Source organism: Narcine bancroftii, chromosome 1, assembly GCF_036971445.1.
Source record: "Narcine bancroftii isolate sNarBan1 chromosome 1, sNarBan1.hap1, whole genome shotgun sequence".
Lineage (NCBI taxonomy): Eukaryota > Metazoa > Chordata > Chondrichthyes > Torpediniformes > Narcinidae > Narcine > Narcine bancroftii.
In genome coordinates this window covers 456,592,906-456,608,908 of record NC_091469.1, presented here as the reverse complement: position 1 = coordinate 456,608,908, position 16,003 = coordinate 456,592,906, and the positions used below count along the sequence as shown (strand labels likewise).

Genomic DNA, 16,003 nt, shown 5'->3' with positions numbered 1-16,003 from the left:
ATCAGCAAAACAATGATAGTTGTAAAGAGCAAAAATCGAGTTTAAATCTATTTTGTTCCAAAAGAAAAGCTCTCTCCCTAAGCCAATTCCTCCAACAATAATGCATGGGAACTAGAATCCATAAATTGTTGCAGTTCACTTATGTGCATTCGATAGAATTGACATGTTAAAGTCATATTTAATAATTACTATTTCAAATAAAAGTACAATCAGAAATCTTCATGTTCATTGTTTTTTTTTCTTTGACTGTGCTGACTGGCTTCTAAAATGTTCTCTCCGGGGGGGGCGTGGCAAGATGGCGTAAGGATCAGACGTGCCTTCCAGTCCTCTCCTGACTCTATCTTATTGTTTTGTCTAGAAATGCCCGTTAAAATTCTTTAAAAGTTTAGATAATTTCAGTGCTGTTAATTTAACATATGATGGTACAATTGGTGGAAAAGAGCAAAAAAAAACGACAACAGATCATCAAAAAACTACATTTTCCAAAAGTTCAAGTTTTGGAGCCTACCTACAGGAAAGACACCGGGACTCAGCGTGAAATGGATCCCAGGAGAGAGGTACAGTGTTCGGATGTAGAGCTCTATGTTACATCGGTAGAGCTCCCTAAAGAGGGCGCCAAACAGCCTTTAGAACAAAGAGTTACTCAAAGGCATTTGTCAACTGTAGAGGTGGCACTGCAAACTGCATCTCTTGAGATACAAGAACCTATACAACTTGATGTACTGGGAGAATTTAATACATTATGGACTGGGGAAAACCCCGGCCAGCGTCCTCCAGTCATTGCTGGAGAGGCTGTGGCTGGGGTTTCCACACGCAGTCATACTACAAGGAAGGCAACCAGAATGAAGAAAGGAATAGAAGATCCTTTGGAGAAGAAGCAGGAATCTGTTGAGCCAAAATCTCTTCCAATTGAAAAGATTTTTGTGAATCTTGAATCTAAATTATCTTATACAATGCAGGGATTATCCAAGATTATGACTGAACTTGGTACTAGGTTTAATTCTTTGGTGAAAATACATTCTCAACAGATGGCTGAGTTTGGAGATTTTAAGCTTGAAGTGAGAGATAAATTTAATTCGTGTGAAGAAGATATAGACGAAATACGGGATCAAGTTTTTGATGTGACCAAAATGGTCGAAGACTTACAAACTCAAAATAAAAATTTGGTGAAAAAGATTGATTATTTGGAAAACCAATCCAGACGGAACAATATAAAGATTATTGGTTTGCCGGAAGGTATGGAGGGACCAGACCAAAGAAAATTTTTTACTCAGTGGATTCCGCAGGTGCTGGGTCAAGATCATTTCCCGGAAGGTATAATACTGGAACGTGCTCACAGAGCTTTGCGTAGAAGACCTATTTCAGGTCAAAGTCCAAGACCTGTTTTGGTTCGTTGCTTGAATTATTACGTCAGAGAAATAATTTTACGAGTGGCTATTAGAAATGCACAACAGAGAAAATCACCCTTGATGATTCAAAATAATCGAGTTTTCTTCTATGCGGATTTGAGTCAAGAAGTTATGTTCCAACGACGGGAATTCAATCCTGCTAAAGAGTTGTTGTGGAAGAAAGGTTACAAGGCAACCTTTAGATATCCAGCTGTTTTGGAGGTTTTTCAAGATGGTTACCAACCAAAGTTCTTTGATTCTCCAAAGGAAGCTATAGCATTTGCTCAAGAGCTGCCAATTACTCAGTTTCAACAGAGGCATAGTCTGCCGCGATCTCTAAAGAGACAAGAGATGGAAGAAAAGAGCCGTGCTCCAAGAAGGAATAGTTGTAATGGTGACTCGGCAGTTGGAGCTGATTAAAAGAAGAGTTGTCCTTTTTTTTTCTAATTTTTTTAATATAAAAAAGGGATATTAAATAATGAAGATGTTAGTTTAAGATGAAGTGAGAGTTGGGGGAGAGAACTGGATAGGCACTATTTCCTGAAAGTCATCTGCTATGTGTGAGTTATCTCACACCCATTTTTTTTTGGGAGTTACCGCATTGCGCGGTTTAGACGGGAGGGCGTATTTTTAACATCCTACCAGTTTTTTTTTCCTTTTTTTTGTATTATTAGATTAAAGAGTGAAGGGTTTTTTTTTGTTTAAATATTTTTTAAAAAGCATAAGAAAGTATTTGATTGTTTAAAAAACTAAAAATTGATGTGGTTTTTTTGTAAAGTTTATTCAGTAGATAAGGAATATCTGAAATTTAAATGTGAATGGGATGGATAAGTTTTTTTTATATTTTTTCTTTAACTTTAAGGTGAAAGGAGTGGTAATTCTGGTGTATATTATTTTGCTATTTTAGTTATAGAACGAAAGGAATAATGGTGAAAGTTATAAATTGAATTGTACAAGGTTTTCAAGGATTGCAGAGGGATTTGGGCTGCTTAGAAAAGTGGGCTGAAAAATGGCAGATGGAATTTAATGCTGATAAGTGTGAGGTGCTTCATTTTGGTAAGAAGAATCAGAACAGGACATACGTGGTAAATGGGAGAGCATTGATGAATACAGAAGAGCAGAAAGATTTAGGAGTAACGGTACATCGTTCCCTGAAGGTAGAAACTCACGTGAATAGGGTGGTGAAGAAGGCTTTTAGTATGCTGGCCTTTATCAATCATTGCATGGAATATAGGAGTTGGGAGGTGATGTTGAGATTGTATAAGACGTTGGTGCGGCCTAATTTGGAGTTCTGTGTGCAGTTCTGGTCGCCTAATTATAGGAAGGATATAAACAGAGTGGAGAGAGTGCAGAGAAGGTTTACCAGAATGTTACCTGGGTTTAAGCATCTAGAGTATAGGGAGAGATTGGACAGATTAGGTCTTTATTCTTTGGAGCGTAGAAGGTTGAGAGGGGATTTGATAGAAGTATTTAAGATTATGAAAGGGATAGACAGAGTGGATGTGGATAGACTATTTCCGTTAAGAGGAGGAAAGATTAAAACAAGAGGACATGAGTTAAGAATTAAGGGGCAGAGGTTTAGAGGTAACATGAGGGGGAACTTCTTTACTCAGAGAGTGGTAGACGTGTGGAATGATCTTCCGGGAGAAATAGTGGCGGCGGAGTCAATTGTATTATTTAAGAAAAGGTTGGACAGGTATATGGATGAGAAGAAGATGGAGGATTATGGGCATTGTGCAGGGAGGTGGGACTAGAGAGGGGTGTTTGGTTCGGTGCGGACTAGAAGGGCCTAATGGCCTGTTTCCGTGCTGTAAATTGTTATGTTATGTTATGATGTTATATATTATTAACTTTATTAATTCTTCACTCTTTATTTTGGGGGGGAAGGGGGGGTTGGACTAATTTGAGTTGGGTCATTAATGTGTAATAATTATTGGGGAGGGTATAGTTTATTTAGATTACTGAGATTGTATTGTAATTTTATTATTTTATTCTTAATTTTTTTTAATGTAATTCTATATGTTATTCATGTTATAAAATCTTAAATAAATTTTTTTTAAAAATGTTCTCTCCATTTTGTGATTTAATTTCTTTTTTACTTTAACAAACTCCAAAATTCCTTATATAAACTTGCTTTACATATATTATTCTTAATGATTAGATTTAGTTAAAAACAATAAATATTTTCTGAAAATCAATAATAACTATATATTTCAAAATACAGAGCTGTCAAAGTATGAAGAAAATTACTCAGGTTCTCATAATTAAGGTCCCTGTCAGTTAATGCTCTTAATTCTGATAAATTACACAGTGTCTACAAAATAAAGAAATGATTTGCATTTTTTACAGAAATACTTTCAATTTAAAATACTTACTTGGCTGGTGATTTTGGAAACCTCCTTTGCATGCTCAATGTCTGATCTACCAATAACAGATGTTTTCATAGCTGCTTCTGTTTTAGCTTGGCTTTTATATGCAAACTGAAAAACATTTAAAACGATCAATTTGTATTCTACTTCAGAAATATATATAAATTATTTTGACTACTATCACAATTTAACAATATTCCATTTAATCATCCCTATTAATAATCAGTTTGAATTGTCACTTTTGAATTGTAGAGCAATTGCAGGGTTAAGAGTTTTAATGATTTCAGAATGCCCAGGGCCACGTAAAAGTGCCTTCCCAAACTCCACAAAGGGCAGGCTTTACTACTGAGGTTAAAGCACTGATTAAATTTGGATTTTATTTCCCTCCTTTTCCATTTCCCTTTCAGATGTATTGTTGTCCTGTTTCCTTTGGAGGAAGATATATTGTCCTCGTGAACTGGTATTTCAACTATTCGCCACACAGGAAGGCATAACAGTTTCTAAACCTATCAGTTAATACTGGTGGACAGTTGATGCAGAAACACATCCCTTTCTTCAGAGGAGATTTGCTCTGCATTTCTCTGTACTGATATGAAAAGCATAGTGGGGTTCCCTGGTTAACAGACCATGATATGTTGAAGTGAAGATGTTTCTGATCAGCTAAAATTCTTGTTGCTATTTTGTACAAATCCTGATTACACTTTATACAATATGTGCAGATGGATTTAACTTTGGGCCAAATCAATTTATGTCCTGGCATATTGCACATTTGGAGAGAACTAAGATTATAATTTTAGGTTAGATATCCTTGCATTTGGGTTTCTGAAATTCTACCTCATCACTGCAGCAATGATATAAAATAAATTCTAAAGTAAAAATCTAAAAGTGAAAAATCACCAAATAACACTAATATTGAGCTGCTGTTCTGCTTTATCACAAATATTTGTCAGGAACTTACACCCCCAACCCTCAATAAATTTTGTGACGATCTAACATATTTGGTAAAATTATATCTTTAAGTTAACAAATAAATATTGGAATATTGATCAAAAACATTTCCTTACATTGCTAACCAACTTGGTTGTTTGGGTTGCTTTTTTGATATCTGGTCTATCAACAATCTCTGTATAACTGTGAATAGTATCTGCATCTTTCCTGTAAAATACCTGTTAAAAAGAAATTAGATATCTTATTCACACCAAAATCTGCATTCGATATCCACTTAATTTGGATTTTAAAGGAATTTGTAGAGTATTACACACATTTTAAATACAGTATCAAGTACAGTGTAAATGTGAAATTATATACATATTTCCAAGATGGAAATCACCTTTAAGATCACATTCATAAACCAGTACACTGGTTGATGTAGATATGCAAATACTGAGATTTCAATTTAATCAATAGGAATAATTTTCACAAACATCTTCCAGGAAAAGTTCAAGTACATGCAAATCAATATATAATGCATTCAGATTGATTCATTCCAAGCACAAGATAAAAAAAAGAAAACACAGCACTTCTTTTGTATATACACCATACATTTGCTTTCAACATTCATGACACAGAAGGTCAGCAAATCTCAGTGGACCAGTGATCTAAGAAAGCAACATATTTTCACTGACATTAACTTCTTTATGATATATTGAATTAACTTGACAAACCAATGGATGGGTTTTGTAATCTCGCATGACAATAATGTTGCAATTTTCTACAATCACAAGTTTATCCCCCATTTGATGAAATTTACATCTGCATCAACTTCAATTCTTGATGCTTCCAATTTTGTGGCTTCATATGCCAACACACCCTGTTGGCAACATCAGCAAATTTATTTAATATATTATCAGCCAGCCATTGCCTTGTCCTCATCAATCTCTAAATGTCAAAATGGGTATTCTCACCTATCCAACAATATGGTATTGGAATAGATTCCAGCAACTTCTAGAAGGGAATCTGCTCCACCCTTTCATTTGCGATTAGTTTTTATTTTTGCAGGTTAAAGGATGCAGATTTAGGTAGGTCATTTCTTTATATTGACCGTGCAGAATCAAATGATGAAAATTCAAAACAGATTTAAATACATCAAGGTTTAAATTATTCCTCCAATATCTGATAGAGAATGAGATGGCGTGATGATAAATGTAAATACAGGTGACAAAATTCAACTATCTGTATTGTGGAAATGAAACATGCAAAGAGTAACTGAGAGGCTTAAACAATGGAGAATGATAAAAATGTGAATGGGTAGGTAATAAATGGACATGATGGGGGAAGAGGCAGGAAATGTCAAAGAAGTAGCTGAAGATGTCCTAAAACCATACCTGGAACTTGAACTGAGTGGTCTGATAAGTTTGATGGTATTACTTAACTACACTTTCTTACGTTTTTATCCTCTCTAGATTTTTTTGGGTAACATGGGCTCATGGTCCTCTGAAATCTACATGATTAATGTTTAAAGAATGCAAGATAGCTGTGTGCTAGCAAGTTATGAGGAGCTCACAAAGAACATGCAAAGGCATAATGACAAGTTAAAATAGTGAGCAAGTAAGTGGCCGATGAAGTATAATGTGGAAGTATTGCGTTACCTGTTTTGAAAGAGAAAATAGAAAAGCTGATGATTAGTTAATGGAGTGAAATGGCCAAGAATTGTGATACAGAGAAATCTGTGAGTCCTAGCACAAGAAATACACAGGTAATTAGGGAATTGCAAAGGGAATTTGACACAACTCTACAGGGACCTGATTAGGCTACATCTGGAATACTGCAGTTTTGGTCTCCTTATTTAAGGAGGGTTTGCTTGCATTGGAGACAGCTCAGATGCATCACTAGGCTGATTCCTGGGACAAAGGAGCCATTAAAGATGGAGAAGAGAATAAAATTCTATGGCTGTACATCTATGGGACTTTCAACCTTGGGCAGCTAAAGAGTCGTTGAATATATTCAAGGCAGACGTTGACAATAATTTGACGGGGGTTTTGGAGAGCGAGGGAAAATTAAGATATTTTGTTCATTTGGATTAGCCAGTATCTCATTGAATGCGAGAGTATTCTTGAGAGTTCAAATAGCTTATGACGTCCTGATTCTTATATCTTTTTGTTGAATCACAACCTTCATTTGAAGAACAAATTATTTTAGCCAGCTATCCCACTCAAAAACTCTCCCACTCAGGAACTGAGTAACTGAAATATTGGTTCCCAACCTTCTTCAAAAAGTTTTTTTTTAATTATTTGAAACGATTTTCTAAGAAGAGCTTATAAAACATGATAACTAATGAAAAGTAAAACTTTATGCATGTTTGGAATAAAATTAATTGACCTGCACATTGCACCATTTCCTCAAATATTTATGCAGTGAGAAATTGGAATAAAAAGAAAACTGAAAGCACAATATTATAAAAATAATGGAATTATATCATTTCATGTTTGTTTTAAAACCACACTATTTTGCCTAAGAAAGTTCAAGACAGATTAATCAAAGCAAAATTGAGATTAAAAGATCAAATATTAAGGACAGATTCTTTTTTAATTTAGTTTATATTTTTATGTGTTAAATTGAGATTAAATTATGTATTAATTATGTCATAATTAATACAAGAAACTATTTGCTTTGGTACATGACGTCAGAAGTACCAAAATCTTAAAGAAACAGCCATGTCAATTAAAAATAAATTGAATAATTTTCTCCCCCACATAATAATGCACATATAATACTCACTTGAATCAAATGACTGTTTTAAAACTGAAATCAATATCTTCCTGACTCCAATATGATTAGCAATTGGAAACTCTAGAAGTTTTGGCAGGATTAGCTATGGAGGCATAAAATTTGCTGTGCAGTTGTCCAATTAGGCAAAGTTGACAGTGGAAATCCACCCATACAAATTCTTTTAATTAGGTCTTGGACTTAATATACAAGGTGATTACTTGCACAATGAGAGCATGAAATCAGAAATTGTCTGTGTTAAATGAGTATATTTTCAAAGAATATAAATTGGAACTTTGTTTATTTCTTAATAATCTGGGCTTTCAGCAGAATTATTATTAAAGATACACACTAAAGATCTTTATATTTGCTCAAGCAAATGATAATTTTTGAGAGAGCAGCACAGCCTGGAAATTAGAAGATAACTTGAGAATACAACAATGGTATATAGAAATAAATAAATGTATTCCATTAAAAAAAACCATATAATTTAAGAAATAACATTACAATATTTGAACAAATATTGGAGCCATACATGAAACATAATAGAGAAAACCTACCGTGGACATCTACCACCTAAAATGACAGAAGGAGAAGAGAATGAAAAGAACTGACTCAGTGGAATTTCTTGTTTATTTTTATTGAGTGACAACATTGTTTGATGGGTTTAATGTATCTTATTTTCTGAACTTTAAATAAATGGGAGGGGAGGTAGTGAGGGAGGGAGGGGAGGAGGGAAGGGGGGAGAAAATGACACTGTATGTATTTAAGAAGAAAAATGTATGTATCTTGATCTATATGGTTTATAGTGTGAAAAATTTAAAAAAATTTAAAAAATGTTATGGTTGATCTTCTGAGTCCTCTGCAATCCAATATACTTTCATCAGCCAAAGCCACTTCAGGATAAAAACATTTTAAGATGGCACAGATTTTGAAACCCCTCCATTTTACCACAGTTATATGGTACAGATTAGAAATTAGCCATCACTGACAATTAAAAAGTCCCAATAGGCATTGTTGTAGACTAAGATTTCAGTCACAAAAGATGCAGCACAGGAGATTACTTAGACGGTATGTCTTTCAAAGAATTATCCAATTAGGCTCCATCTTTCCAGATAAAATTGCAATTTTCCCCTTCTGCTCCTTTGACTGGGAAAATTGATAGAAAATAGAGGGCTAAATTCACGAGGTGACATGTAGAGCAACATCCACACTGTGGAATAATATTCCTTCTATAGTTAGAGTAATTACAAAATACATAATATTAAATCAATTATATTTAGACCTCCTGGGAAAAGGTTAGAAGTCCTTAAGAACACAAGTCACCTCTTGTAGTTTTATCAATGAGAAGGTCATCTGACCATCAAGCCTGCTCTCCCATTTTACAAGATCATGGCTGATCTGGCTGTGGACCTGCCTTTTCCCCTTAACCCATAATTCCCCTACACAGTAAAAGATCTATCTAACTCTGTGTTACAAGATATTTAATGAGGTAGCCTCTACTGTTTCTTTGGTCAGGATAATTTCACAGACACACTACTCCCTGGGAAAAGCAGTTCCTTCTCATCTTTGGGGAAACTCACAAAGGTTAAGGCAAAAGATAACTAATATTTCAGGGCAAACCCCTTAATCATGAATAGTAAGAAAAATAGATGCCTAAATAAAAGGGGGGAGGGGTATAGGGGTGGAATACGGGTTGGTAGGTGACAGACGAATATAGATGGGAGGGGAAATAAATAAAAAAAATTTAAGAAGTTGGGAGTTAACAAGAAGAAGAGGCAGAGGGCTAAGGAAAAAGGATTCTGGTAGGAGAAAGGGGTGGGGAGATGGAGGAAGGAAGGTGTCGGTGACAGCCTGGTAGAGGCCAGGGAAAGTGAAGGAAATAAAGAGAAGAGATAGGGGGGAAAAACTGAGAAAACAATGCATGAGGTTATCAGAAATTGGAGAACTCTCCTCTTCAGTGATGATTTCTGGAAAAAACAAGTATACAAGACCCACGTTCCCCTCTATTCACTGCGCTCATTATATTCTCAAAGAGCTCAAGTACATTTGTCGATCATGACCAAAAGACACTGTATATGTGTGAAAAAGAAAAAGTGTATATCATGGCTAACGTGATTTATGGTGTGAAAAATAAAAATTAAAAAAAAAACTGTCTCTGCCTGATGGGACAAGTTATATCCAGATATCTCGCTATGTCTTCCTTAATGATAGCTTCAAGCATTTTTCCAAATATATATGCTAAGGTAACTGCCCTATGCTTGTGAGCTTCCTGCCTGTATGCATATTTAATAGTGGCAAGGCATTTGCTGTCTTCCAATCTGCAGGGACTTGCCCAGAGTTCAGATACTTTGGTAAATTACCACAACAGTCTCTACTTGAACCAGCCATTTCTTTCAGTTCCCTGACTTGCATTCCATATGGGTGAGGGGACCTTTCTATCTTTAAACCCACTGTTTTGCCTTTATATTGACAGTAATTGTATTGAGGTCCTTACTTCTTATCACATCCTGAATGTCATTCTTTTGCATGTTAAAATGTCCGCTGTGAAGACTGATATAAAATATTTGCTGAAAGCCTGGGCTATTTCCATGTTACCCAATATTAATACTCCCTTTTCATCTTCCAAGGGACCAATTCAATTGTCTAACATTACTTTCCTCTGCATATGTAATTGAAAATATTTTTTTCCACATGAAATACAAGCATCAACTTCCTCATCCCTTTGAATCACTTGGAAAATTCAACCACTCAATTCCTGACATATACATACCAAATTAGGTTGCTGCCTGCATAACTCTCATTAGGTGGATTCAAAAGGATCCTAGGCCATGTTTCATTGTTATAATGTCTCCAGGATACTCTTGGGATGTCATGCTCTTGCTAGCACAGAACAAAACTGGGATAGAACATTGAAAAGTATGATACAGGGACAGATTCTTCAGCCCTAATGTCTGTACAGAAGATGGTTTAATTAAATTAAAATTCTATTACTTGCACATGATTCATATCTCTCTATTCCCTGCAGTTCTTTCCAGACACCTACCAGTCTGTGTAAGTTGGCCTGCAACATTTTCTTTAAACTCCTTCCCCCAACACCTAATCTGAAAATAAGTACATCCACCAGGGCATACTTCAGTCAGGAGAACGCAAACCAGTCCTCACTGAGAGGTCAGCAGTGGAGAAGGTCAAATTCTAGGGTGTTAACATTTCTGAGGATTTGTCCTGGGTAACTCCATATCATGCAATCACAAAGAAGGCTCACCAGTGCTAGACCGTAAGAGTTTAAGGAGATTTGGTACATCACCAACTACTCTCAAAAGCTTCTACAGGTGTACCATGGAGAGCACCATCACCATCTGGTTTGGAGGTGGCAAAGAACCGAAGAGGAAAAGTAATTCTAGGGAAAAATAACTCAGCCAGCAATATAACAGGGACGAGACTTCAATCCATCTTGGACATGTTCAAGAGAGGGATGTCTTAAGAAAGCAGCTCTATCCTCAAGGACCCCCACCACCTAGGCTATGCCCTTTTAACATGAGGAATAAAGTACAACAGTCTGAAGAAGAGCAACTAAGATGGCTTCTTCCCCTTGGCCATCGGCATCAGTCTTCACTCCACTAAGGACATCTACAAGAGGTGGTGTCTCAAGAAAACAGCCTCTATCCTCAAGGACCCCCATCATCAGGCCATGGCCTCTTCAGACTACTACCATCAGGTAGAAGGTACAGGAGCCTGAAGATGAACACCTAACAGTGCAAAACAGTTTCTTCCCTTCTGCCATCAGGTTTCTGAATGGACAATGAACCACAGACTCCACCTCACTTTATCCTATTTATTTATTTTTGAAATGTGAATTTTAGAATATTCGCATTGTAATGCTTCTGAAAAACATGAATTTCATGACATATTCATGACAATGAATTCGGATTCTGAAAGCTAGTATGACATTTTTAACCTGAGGAAAAGATTCTGACTGTCTACCTATCAATGCTGTCCTGGGTAAGCTTGTACCTCTCACTTTGTTCGTTTTAGATTGGTCACAGTGTTTGAGCTACCAAAAAAAATAGACACACACACCGAGAGCAGTTCAGATTTTACAAATGTTCATTACAAATTCAAAACCTGATTTCAAACTACAATATGCTAGCCTTTCCCAACTATACTTATCAACGCCTGGACTGGTCCCAACTGCCGAAGCGAGGCAATGACTGCACACTTGTAGTAGGTTGTCGGGGCGCCGGTAGCAGCTTCTCCACCTCCCACGACTGGGACGTTACATGGACTCCAGAAGTTCTTCTTCTTGCTGAGAGATGTTGCCACCTCTCGGAGAGTCTCAAACTTCAGCAGTGAGACCATGGCTTATATTACCCAAAAACTGCTTACCCAAGCACCTATTCCCAGCACAGCAAGAAAGATAAGCAAGCAAGCTAGCATGCTAGGATTCTATCGAATAATGTAATTTTCAGCTTATCACTTTGAATACAATGGTTTATTTTGCATCAAGGCTAGGCCTCTGACAGTGTGACCAAAACAAGCAGGAAGATTAAATGTTCTTGGTACACAGATGTCCTTTCGTCAGATAACTGCATCTCTGGCCCTTCGGTGAAATTTAGCTTATGTCTGCTGATTCTTAAAAACAAGCAGGTTCTCAGCCTTGTAGAAGCAAAGGCTGCAAAAGTAAAAAAACAGTTTAAATCTTCCATTACAAATGCCTTTCACAATTTTATAAACTTCCGTCAGATATCCCCTCAGCGTCCAATGCTCCAGAAAAAAACAACCCAAGTTTGGTCACTCTTTCCCTTGAACTCATCCCCCTCTTGTCCAAGCAACATCTGGTAAATCTTCACTGTACCCATCCAAACCCTCTACATTCTTCCTGTAATGAAGTGACCAATAGTGCACAAAGTACTTCAAGTGCAACCTAATCAAAATGATTTTATAGCTGCAACATAATTTGTTACTGCCCAATGAAGCCAAACATACCAATCGCCTTCTTTACCACCTTCTTTTATAGCCACTTTCAAAGAGTTATGGATCCAAATCCCCAAATCTCTCTATACATCAAAGCTTTTAAGAATCTGTCCAATAACTATGAACATTCCTCTTATAATTGACTTCTCAAAGTGCAGAACCTCATGCTTGTCTGAATTAATCTGCATCTGCCATTTCTCTGCTCATATCCATCACTGATTAGTCCTTTTGTAGACTTTGATAACCCTCTACCCTTTTCACAACTCTACGAATTTTAGTGTCACCTGCAACCTTACCATGCCTTAGGGTTAATACAATTGTTTACCTTCATCCTCCAGTATCATTCATTAATCTCAACCAGTCTTCACCTGAACCATCAAACTGCATCTCCCCAACATCTCTATCTAACAAATCGCCTGATTTCATCTTTCCTGTCACACCCCATAACAATGGCAATTACCCAAATCCTTTTTCTTTTCCACAGATACTGTCCAACCTGCTGAGTACTTTTTTTTTAATTTTAGTTCAAAATTTCAGCATCTGTGTTTTTTGACATTTTACATTTTTCTGCAAGTTAGTACACAATTCCAAGTGTGGTTTGCTTGTATTGGCTAAATCTGAAAGTTATTTTCATTGGTGAATAGTGAAGAAACACAATATCATACATAATTATCTGCTTTATATTTCCATGTTGGAATAAGTTGTAACATTCATTAGAATTGTTGAATTGTGGAGAATCCAAACTGGCATTATTAAGGTGAAACAGAAAGTTAATTAATATAGAAGCTTGAGTGCCAAAAAACTGCAGCTGTTCTACCAACAATATTTTTCACAAAATAGATTTGTTGCCTTAAATAATATTGGCTTCATACCATGCCAAGCAGAAGAAAATATAGCTCAGTAAAAACTTTATTCCAGATCGACATATCAGAAAAATGTGGAAGTAACATTGATTCCGGGCACTTCAAACCCTAAAACTTAAATGCCAATGTTCCTGACATCAGGTCTCAATGTTCCTCAACAATCAGAATAATGAGTGATGTCGTGGTGCCAGTGCTACCTTTCAAATGAAACACAAAAGCAAGATCACATCTGCTTAAAGGAGTTTAGCAGGTGGATACTCACAACATTCTGCTAATATTAAAAAAAAACAATTGCTTAGTTAATGTACCCACTATTGGTGGAATCTCTTCTGAACAAAATCACAATTACAGCAAAAATAATTCAATAGAGGTGAGGTGCTTCCAGTTAAAATAGGCCTAAAAATTTTATGTGTAGCATTTTTCATAAATTCAACCAGATTCTTCTAGTCAAGATTCACCATCACACATCTGATAAGAATTATGTTAAATATGCACCAAGAGACACAACTCCCCTTGTACTGTTGCAACATGACACATGTATAGCATGTTTAATTAATGTCTTGAGGACAAGAAAGCAAAAATGAGTACCTCTCCTGCTGGCTTAATCAACATTTTTCCCATAACCAACAAAAGCAATCATCCAAAACAATATGTGCAGCCCCACAAGTGTACATTGAAACATTGTACAGATCTTTGTCTTTTACAGGAAAATTAACAGATTAGTCTGATGCAGGGTCTTGACGAGAAATTCTGACCATCTCTTTGACCCCACAGATACTGTTTGACTTATGGAATTCCTCTCAATGCTTGATTTTTACTTCAGATTCTAGTGTTTGCAGCCTCTCTGGTCTTACCTTTTACTTTTTTTAAGTAGGAAAATGGAACTAGTATTATGACAAAATAATGCTGTGTCCTTATATGAGTATTCCATAACACATATCACTTACATCACTTTGATGTTTATTGACATCCATTGCATGTTTAACATCTGGCGGCTCTTTCATGTTGGAATAATTTGATTTTCCTTTTTCCGCATCATACTTTAGCTTATATTGTTTCTAACAAGACAAAAATAAAATAAACACCTTAATAATATTCTGGACTGATTATTTTACAACAATTATGCTTAACTTAAAAATTGTATCTTCCTGTTTCACTTATTTTAAAATTACATCGAACATGCAACTGAATTACCGATATTTCATTTTTGATCTCTGCGGAAAAATGGCTTCCCACTGCTGATTCCTTATTCAAAGTAATTACCCTGGCGCAAAGTCCCCATCCCTACGTAGCTGATATAAAAGATAACACAACGTGCTCTGTTACATGAAGAAAGTTATTGGGAAACATACAAGTAAAGTTTTTACAAATAATTCAAAGTGCAAATCACTAGGATAATTTTTCATACTTTCTCATTACTTTCTTTTATTTTATATTTAAATCTATTTACAACACAGTAGAAGCTGATTCCAGCCATTTAAACTCAAGCCACCCAAATTCATCCAAATTAACCTACATCCCCATAAGTTTTGGAGGGGGGGAGGAAACCAGAGCACCCGGGGGATACCCACATGGACAAAGGGAGAAGACACAAATCAGATTCAGATTATTGTCAACCCTGAGATTCTTTTTTTTCCTTGCAGGCATAGCAGAATTATCTCTTATTGTTAGTTCAAAAAAAATATACACAACAAATATATGTAAAAAAATAAAGAAATGTAAATAGATAAATAAATGTAATCTAACTGCAATATAGAGAGAATTTTAAAAATAATGAAGTACAAAAGTAAGAATCATTAAATGAGTCCCTGATTGAGTTTGTTGTTGAGGAGTCTGATGGTGGAGGGGTAGCAGCTGTTCCTGAACCTGGTGGTGCGAGTCTTAGGGCACCTATACTGGGATCGTCAGGACCGGACACCTGCCGGATTTCAGAATCATTTTGATTTTGGTCCCTTTAAGCCCACCCTATCCGAGTTGCGCTGCTGTCTCTCCTCCCTCACCCGCCTGAGTCGCCCGCATGAGTCACCCTGCCATCTCTCCCCCCTCCTCGCCTGCCCAAGTTGTGCTGGCATCTCACTCCCCCTTCGCCCATCTGAGTCACGCTGCTGTTTCTCTCCCCCTGCTCAAGTTGTGCTGTTGTCTCTCTCCCACCCAAGTCATGGTGCCATCTCTCTCCACCCCCAACTGCCAGCCCAATTCGCGCTGCCATCTCTCTCTTCCCCCACCCCACCCCCTGCTGTACCAGCACCAGGGGAACAGCCCACTTATTGGTTCCATTGCACTGGCACTAGTACAGCAGTTTCTGCTGCGAGGGAGATTATGGGTAGCGACAACGGCCATTGAGCTGCTGCCAGGCCAACTGAAAGTGCTGTGACTGTGGATGGGCATCAGTAGTCGGCAATTCGAAAGTACTTATTAAGCAGCAGAATGCGACAGAATACACGAAAGTTGAGCAAGGGTCACATCAGATTATGTTTGGTGCCAAACTCCATTTTTGATGAGCAGATGTAATCTACAGAAAAAAATGCCGGATTTGGAGTGGTCAGAATTCCGGATAAAAGGTTAGGCACCTGTACCTCATTTCTGATGGTAGCAGCAAGAACAGAGTATGTGCTGGGTGGTGTGGATCCTTGAGGATTGGTGCTGCTCTCAGATGGCAGCATTTCCTGTAGATATTCTTAATGATGGGGAGGGCTTTGCCTAT

The 16,003-nt window shown here is 36.8% G+C and overlaps 2 protein-coding genes across 4 annotated transcripts in view; both read right to left on the bottom strand.

The window, feature by feature from the left end:
* Window positions 1–16,003, bottom strand: part of nebl (nebulette) — a 379,969-nt gene that overhangs the window by 87,558 nt on the left and 276,408 nt on the right. The gene's annotated exons all lie outside the window — the stretch shown is intronic.
* The window catches only part of LOC138751820 (nebulette-like), a 101,694-nt gene that overhangs the window by 50,562 nt on the left and 35,129 nt on the right, over window positions 1–16,003 (bottom strand). Inside the window, exons 5-7 of the mRNA XM_069914654.1 lie at window positions 14,247–14,357; window positions 4,822–4,923; window positions 3,764–3,868 (exon numbers count right to left, since the gene is read on the bottom strand). Of these exons, the coding sequence (XP_069770755.1) occupies window positions 3,764–3,868; window positions 4,822–4,923; window positions 14,247–14,357 (318 nt within the window). The remainder of the gene's footprint in view (window positions 1–3,763; window positions 3,869–4,821; window positions 4,924–14,246; window positions 14,358–16,003) is intronic.